We start from the raw sequence: 8,456 nt of genomic DNA, 5'->3' as shown, positions 1-8,456 counted from the left end.
ATAAAAAAAATAATTACCGTAAATAGTTTCTGAGCAGGCATGACAAGACATGACATAGTCATACACATTCAAAAGACGTTTCATGTTAAATTACAAGTTCTTTCAAAAATTCAATTCAACAAAAAAAGTTTGTTCAAAAACACTGCACCACACACATACATGAATTGCTATCATGTACTTTAGCAAAATATTCGGTATTCTTATGTTAGGTGTGTGCTAACTTCATCTCTACCGTCCAAATTATTTCTGTTTCTCTAAGCAACAAAGAACACTATAAATATACACATTAAACAGTATAAATATACTCATGTATTTGAAAAATGACAGAAATAAAAAAGGTTATTGTCGATGGAACTTTGAAGCTCAAGAAAAATGTCTTCAAAAAGCTCCAAAAGTGTTTCTTATTAATGATCAAAAGAAATGATGATAAATTCAAGGATGTGAAAAAAGGGCACTTTGTTGTGATTGCTGAGGATGAAGATGAAATAAAGAGATTCGTTGTGCCATTGAGATTTTTAACAAATCCAATGTTTGTGAGATTATTGGAACAAGCTGCTGAAAAATATGGATTTAATGGAAATGGTGCATTAACTGTTCCTTGTAGACCAAATGAGATTCAGATGTTGATGGTACAGGAAGGAAGGCCTAGTTTATATTTCAATTTAAAGAAAAGTATGTGTAGAGGTTATTAGGGGAAAACAATTAGGGAACAAAATTTGAGAAAAATAAATAAAAGTTCTAAATATTTATTTTCTTACAAAGCTAAGTGGCAAAATTAATGAGGTTTTATATTTTTCTTCCCTAGTTTTATCTTACTAGCTAAATGCAGTTTTGTTCCTTATGTTATCTCATGATTTTAACTCTATAGTTTTTTAATGAATTGATGGTATATTAGGTGCATATGAAGCTGACCTAATCGTTAAGAGATGATGTGGTTGATATACACATGGTGCAAACATGGAGATGTTGATGTAGTTGTAGAGTTATTTGGCATAAAAAGAGTGTTAAAACACACTCTTTTTATTCACTTTCTAATACTCACTTTTTTTTAAATGAAAAGAATATCTTACAATGGAAGAAATCACAAGCATCAAAGATGTCATGTTGTCCTAATAAAAACACAGAAAGATAAAGGAAATTGGACTACATACTGTCACCCATCATGCATTCACGCTGTTAGGATAGTATCGATCGTTGATCAAAATCGAACGGTTAGGTAAAATAAGATTAACTTTTTGTATTGATTTAAAAATATCAATCTTTAATCAGGATCGTCCAAACATAATGAGATGGTTAAAAAAACCTAATTGTGTGACTACGAGAATTTGTTGACTACAATAAATTTCAATCTAAAAAAAGCGCAAAAAGACTATAGCATGAAAATACAAAACACAAATAAAGTCGTTCACACATCAGCAAAAATAGAGTCATCATTCAACAAAAAAGGATAACATTAGAATTCAGCACCACTTTTGACATAAGAAAAACTTTCGAGAAAAATATTAGAACACTCATTCTCGATGGTAAAGTCAAAATTTTCAAATTATTAGCACAAGCAAATAATAAAGTTACTCAACTAGTCAGAGAAGATACAAGACTATATTGGATACTTACTAAGATATTTTCAGTCAGAATATGTCGAAGACTTACCAAGATACATTTTTCCAAGAGGAAAAAATGCCCTTACCCTCCAACTACCCCATATTTAGAGAGGTGTCTTAAAAATTAGCATCACTTTAGGATTTCAAGATGTACTATCACACTACTAAATGTCAAAACATAATCATACCGCCTCTAATCCAAGACAAACCCCACAATGATTAAAAAAATCTCAAAAAGAGATTAGTGATCCTTAGGCAAAACAAAAGGTCATCTGAGCCTGAAGTTAGCGAAAATATACTCAAACGTATCGCACGCTCGAACATACAACAGAGTCGTCATCGAACTTTATTTATTCCAGAAGGAAAGAGAAAACATCGATAAAACCCGGGGGAAAGAGATATGCTGGGTAAGGAAGTCGGTTATGCAAGGGGAAGGTATTAGCACCCCAAGGGGAAGCTTTGATTGTTCTCGCTTGAATAGGGGTGATATCTAAAGATTACTTACAAAATAATGGGAAAAGGAAAAGAAATAGATAAAGTGTTCGGTGAGGATTAGGGCCCTCATGCCTGCGTATCCTCATAGTGCAATGAGGAATTCAGAGCTTCATAGTTCAAGGAACTAGAGCGGGAGGTGAAAAGAAGTGTGATCAAAGTATGGTCTGGACCAAAGGATATTGTTTTGAACTCCAACAAGGGTGAAAATATGAACCCAAGAGTAAGGTGGTTATTACCAGTACGTGGGCTAGTAAGACCGCCAATATAGGGTAAAGCCAAAAAGACGGAGAAATAAGTGTTTGGGCACAGTCCCAAACATCTCTTAGTTCACAAGGTGACGCAAGGAGAAGCACAAAGAGGTAGTGTATTTAGCTTAAAGATAATTGGTATATCACATGGATTGAATGAAGGTAGAATATGAGTGCATCATGGAGATGAACTGAATGAGGTGACCAAAGCCACAAAATTGGGTATTTCATGATAAGTGACTGAAGAAGTATTGTTTGAAATTGAAAGGTGAAAGTGTATTGGAATCCATAAGAGAAATGAGATTTGTACCATAGAGGGAAATAACTTTAACTGATATGTGGACTAGTAGGACCGCCACTATAGGGTGATTATCCAAAAAGGAAGGAATTAAGTATTTGAGGCACGGTCTCAAACAACTCTAGGTAGAAATGCGGGCTTTAGGTTAGCCGTCCCAAAAGGGTGTATATGGAATTCCAAAGAAAGTGTATTTTGATGTCAAAGAAGTAGTATGTCACTGGGTGGACGATTTATGATCGAAGGTAGACAACGGATAGTGAAAGATATGAGTGATGCCCTAAGGCGGAAGAAGGAATAATTAGAAGTATGCTCGCCAAGGATTTGCGTCTTCGTGCCTACGTATTCTCATCGTGCAATGGTAAAGTCAGAGCAATCGTAGTTCGGAACCACGAGAATAGAGAGACACATACAGTGAAGAAGAGTATGACTTGTACCAATAGAATGGTGTCAAAAGGTATTTGTCCAAGCAACGGGGACTCATAAGACAAACCCAATTTCAGAGGTTAACTGCCATGAAACAAAGAGAGAGATATTTGTCTAAGCAACGGGGACTCACAAGACAAACACCACTTCAAGGAATGATTGCAGTACTGTATAATACAAGGAATAGTGTATCACCGGATAAGGAACAAACAGTTCGAGATCAAATAAGAATAGTATCTTGGATCCAAAAAGGAGATAGACTCTGAATCTAAGAGCAAGGTAGGCATTTACCATTACGTGGGCTAGTAACACCGCCACTATAGGGTAAAGCCAAAAAGAAAGACTGAATTAAGTGTTTGGGCATAGTCCCAAAAAACTCTCGATTGATGAGGTGGACGGTCACTAGATCGTCCTAAAAGGATAGACAAAGAGTCCAAGGAGAAGTATGATTGATCTTAAAATGATGGTATATATTGAATGAATGGATAATGATTGATTGATAAATAAGGTAGGAATAGATAAGGTAGCTCGCGAAGAATCTGGATTCTCCTGCCTACGTATCCTCATAGTGCAATAAGGAAATCAGAACTTTCGTAGTTCAGCCCACTAGGGCTGAAAAACAAGGATGATTGAGGCAAAAGGATGTGATTGAATGATTGAATAAAAGGAAAGAATAAACTTGATAATTACTTGATAAGAATCACACTAAAGTCTATGAGTAAAGGTGGATATGATAAGCAACAAGCTAAACGTCTCGCACCCAAAGATATCCAGAATGAGTATAGGAAAGCTCCAGTCTCATTCCTTCTTTACTACTTAAGGCTCATGGCATGTAACTATCATTTTAGCTTTCAAGTGGAGATAGAAGAATCTTTGTTGTTGTTTCTTATATTGGTTAAGACCTTATCAATCGTTCGATTCGAATTATACTAAAGTCTATTAATAGAGGTGAATACGATGAGCGATAGGTCATTTGTCCCATACCCAAAGATATTCATAATGGGGGTAGGAATTCTCCAGTCTCACTCTTTCTCTATTACTTAAGACTCGTGTCATACAACTTGATTCATGATTGATAAGTTTATGATGTAGTCCTTTACTTGTTGTATTACTTCATGAAAGGAGAGAGACTTGTCAATCGTATGATTAGAATTACGCTGAAGTCTATGAATAGAGATGAATACGATGACCGTTGGGTCATTCGTCCCATACCCAAAGATATTCAGAATGGGGGTAGGAATTCTCCAGTCCCATTCCTTCTCTATTACTTAAGGATCATGGCACACAACTCGGCTCATGATCAACAAGTGTTGAATTTGATCTTTGTAGTGCTTGAATAGTAGTCTTGTCATGTATTGGTTTGAATTGCTTGAAGTTTTGATCTTGATCTTTGAATCTTAATTGAAGTTATAGAACCAGTATCCAACACATCATGAGCACAAGGACTTGCTTTATCAAGTGATCAAGGGTCTTTTGATCACTTGACTAAGCTTGGGGAAACAAGCACAGTTAAAGAATTTAATCGATCAAAATATATTTTGATCAACTTAATCAGTGGGAAACAATTAGTTGAAAATGGATGTACAACTACCTAAAGGGTTAATGTTTATTGAAATTATTTTCTAAGTCCTAAAGCTATGGGAACATGCAAAAATAGACTATTTCTACTCCTAGGGGTAAAACAGTCATTTGACAATTTTATAAATATTGAATTAAAATTCTAATTATGAAATCCTAATTAAAATCATCTAAATCCTAAATATTTATAATTATTCTAAAATTATAATCTAATTCTAATTATTCTAAAATTCTAAAAACATTAAACTAACTTCTAAAATCAATTATAAAGTCTAATAGACCTAATTAAACTAAACAAGATTAAAATCGAATTAATCTCTAATAAACCTAATTAAACTAAAATTCTGAAAATGTCGAATAATCAAAATATTTATATTTCTAATCAATTTTATCTAATTAATAAAAATCCTAATTAATTGCTAAAACTAATATCCTAAATCTAATTAACCTAATTAAACTAATCAAGGCTCTAAAATCCTGATTACTTTCTAAACCCCTAATTCTAGTCAAACAAACATAAAAAGAACTATGCCAAAAAAACTGAAAAATCAATGGGCCCTTATGGGAAAATGAAGGTGCAAGCTCGGATCAAGGAGGGTGTAGGAAGCGATCTGTTTGGGCCTTAGGCCCAAACCCGGATCCAAGCATCCCATACACACTTCTCCGCGATGAGGCCAAAAGGAAACGAGGACTGTGCTTTTCACCAAACATAGCAGTAAAGTGTAAGCTTCAGCTTCATCATTGCGCGTCATCACATCATCAGCTTCGGATGTGAACGTGCTTCTTCCATAATCCAGCAACGCCCAACATCGCGTTCATCAATTCCCAGACGTTCATGGCTTTGCATCTTGGATTCTCAGATTCAACATCCATTCATGTTTCATCCTATTCGGCGTTGCTTCAGCTTCATCGCCCACGTTTCATCCTCTTCGGCATTGTTTCGTCTTCATCGCTCACGTTTACGTCAATCCCTCGTTGATTCAAAGATTCCAAAGTATGTGTCGCCAAATCAATTTATACGGCTATCATATGCCAAACAGAAAAGAAGCGGTATCGCAGACAATTCAGAGGACATACCGGATTTAACAGGTATCGGACTTACCGGATTTAACAGGTATCGGACTTTTCTATCGGACTTTTCTCTTTGATTCCTGGTTGATCTTTCTTCTTCTTCTCCGGTTCGATTTCGATGTGTTGCGGATTTGAGCGATTCTGAAAGTTGTGAATCATTGCAAAAATGGTTGGCGTTTTGTTCCGCTGCGTTGTTATGATCTATACGAATGGATTATGGTTGAGGAAATCTTCTGAATCCTTCTGTTACGTGTAGAGTGTACGAAGAATGGAGTGAAAAAAATTGTATGAACCACTGTGGATTCTTCACTTTGATGAATGTAAAGATGTGTCCTCCAAAATATTCTGTTGAACTGAAGTGTGAATTCATGTGTGAAAGAGTTTGTATATGAAGTGTAGAACGAATATCTCCTTATGTTCTTCGATCTTCTTCTACACCTTCTTGAACGTGAGAGAAAAAAATTAGAGAGATGATTCAAGATTGATGGAGAGCTTCGTTTTCTGGTTGATGAAGATCGTGGAGTGAGGTTCAGTGTTATGTGGATTGAAGGTTGAGTTTGTTGTACTGTTGATTGAGTTGTGGAGAAGAATGGAGGAGGTTGTTGTGTGAAGCTCAAAAGGAGATTGAAAAACAGAAAGAACAGTTGAGAGATGAAGAAACTTGGAGATGGAAACCCCCCTGAAATGATTGAAGATGTGTACTTATAGAGTTTTGGTTTCCAAATTCTGTTAGAAATTCAAATCCAAATGCAGATGAAATTTACCTTGAAATGAGGAAGTTAGTTATAAATTAGAAGTTAGTTAGGTTGAACTTCTGTTATGGATTTCAATTTTCAGCTTATGGTTTTCTTGCAGGTTGCTTTGCGTTATCGTTTTGCATCATAGCCTTGCGTTTCGCTTGTCGTTACATTTCGAACCGCGTTTGCGTTCTGCTGGTGTACTCCTTGGTAGCTCCTGCGTGTTTCTGCTATGGGTTCGCCGTTTCAGCTTGTGCAGTTGTCGTTTAGTACACTGCAGTTTCGATTGCAGCTTTTGGCTCTTCATTACTTCCAATTGCCTTTATTATTTCATTTTGGTCTGGTTTGGATATGTACAATGGGCTTAATTGGGCTTTGATGTGTTATGTGGATATGGGTTTTGGTTTGGTTAATGGTAATGCAAATGGATTGTTAGTGTTGGACTTTCATTGTGAAAAAATGGATGAATGGGCTAACTAAATTAGGGGTCATGGCCCATTAGAGAAAAAGAACGATTCCAAAAAACAACTCGGCGTTCCACATTTAACTTGAATTATTAGAATTAACTTCGAACTTCTAAATCGATTTAAATTTCCAAATTAACTTTGAATTTCTAAATCAATTTGAATTATCCAAATCAACTTGAATTTCCAAATTTAACTTGAATTATCAAAATTAATCTTGAATATCCAAATCAACTTAAATTTCCAAATTAAATTGAATTATCAAGGTTAACTTGAATTTCCAAATCAACTTAAATTTCCAAATCAAATTGAATTATCCAGGTTAAATTCAAACACTGATTAAATGATTATGGAGACTTGATCAAGTATGGTTCCACATTCAAACAATGCCAAATCCAAATTCAAACACATGATGACATAACTAGAATCAACGACTATATGGATGTGACCTTGACTGAAAATGGACTGTGGTCAAAGGAAGCGAATGGAAGCATGAATGTACTAATTAATCAATGCAACACGATGTGTGGAGTCAAGAATCAAATGGATGATTTGAATGATTGATACTGTGAAATCATAATCCTCCATTGAACTTAATGAGTGACATGATGCAGATCGTGATGACCAAACAAACCCTCCCATGAGCTAGGATCTTACAACTCTCAACCCAAACCAACCATTTCAGGACTATATGATCGAAGTCTTAAGCATACACCAAGCAATGAGGCTCACAGGCCCTTATGAACCACCAAGCTAGGGTTCTAGGTGGACAGGATTCCAACATCCCAGATCCAAGGACTCCAGTATCCATCAACTAGGGCTTTGATTATTTACCAATCCAGAAGTCCATCAAACAGAGCATTTGAACAACAACCATCCCTGATTAGGATTTCAGATCAAACACGAAGCTCCACCAATAATATCTCAAACCATGGGCCCACAACTAGGGTTTAGAAGCCCAATTCATGCACGGAGGTCGAGCAACAAGATCCCTCAATACCAAGAATTAGGGTTGCAACCCACACGATGCGCAATACCAAAATCTCTAATCCAAACCTGCTTTGTTAACCAGAAACCTTGAATTTATGATGTTTATTAGTCAATGTTAACCATGAATGAGACATGAATGAGCTTAGATGGGTCTCAGGTTATGGGTTAGATGAAAAAGCAAAAATGGGGGGCAAATTTCAGGGTAATGACAAAGCCATTTAAAAACTAAATACGACATTGTGGTCACAACTTCACATGTCACAAAAAGGTGATAAAATGATTCTAGGTGATCGTGACACAAACTACAAGAAATACTTATAGGGTCAAGTAAGGCATGTTCGCTTAAAAGGGTTATCTCTCGTTGGATCTTGTTTTTAAGGAGTTTTTACAAGGGAAAAACCACTTTAGAGAGAGCCTAACTACCCCCAAATTAAGGGTAAAATATATCATTGTTAGTCATGGAGTTGATACGCACAAGATTAGTAACGAGAGGGGCATTATAAGTCGAAGCAACCAGTAAAACCCCAGTTTTCCATGTTGTTCCACCAGCC

At 35.9% G+C, this 8,456-nt stretch overlaps 2 protein-coding genes across 4 annotated transcripts; both read left to right on the top strand.

Moving 5' to 3' along the window:
* The first annotated feature begins 320 nt into the window (after positions 1-320).
* Positions 321-930, top strand: LOC127103629 (protein SMALL AUXIN UP-REGULATED RNA 54). Its single transcript, XM_051040876.1, has 2 exons — positions 321-672; positions 896-930. The coding sequence occupies exons 1-2, from the start codon at positions 321-323 to the stop codon at positions 928-930; spliced, it is 387 nt and encodes a 128-aa protein (XP_050896833.1).
* A 4,352-nt stretch (positions 931-5,282) lies between these two features.
* On the top strand, positions 5,283-6,894 carry LOC127106699 (uncharacterized). 3 transcript variants are annotated; one of them, XR_007795458.1, is made up of 2 exons: positions 5,283-6,492; positions 6,570-6,894. XR_007795458.1 is itself a non-coding variant. In XM_051044011.1 (2 exons), exons 1-2 carry the CDS (start codon positions 5,519-5,521, stop codon positions 6,719-6,721), a joined length of 366 nt encoding a protein of 121 aa, XP_050899968.1. In that variant the 5' UTR covers positions 5,318-5,518; the 3' UTR covers positions 6,722-6,894. The 3 variants fall into 3 exon arrangements, 2 of the variants coding, with proteins under 2 accessions (XP_050899968.1, XP_050899967.1); XM_051044011.1 differs by having other exon boundaries at positions 5,318-5,732; XM_051044010.1 differs by having other exon boundaries at positions 5,318-5,757.
* The last annotated feature ends 1,562 nt before the right edge of the window (positions 6,895-8,456 follow it).

Source organism: Lathyrus oleraceus, chromosome 7 (genome assembly GCF_024323335.1).
Source record: "Lathyrus oleraceus cultivar Zhongwan6 chromosome 7, CAAS_Psat_ZW6_1.0, whole genome shotgun sequence".
NCBI lineage: Eukaryota > Viridiplantae > Streptophyta > Magnoliopsida > Fabales > Fabaceae > Lathyrus > Lathyrus oleraceus.
Note: the sequence above shows the minus strand (reverse complement) of the source record. Positions and strands in the feature narration are given on the sequence as shown.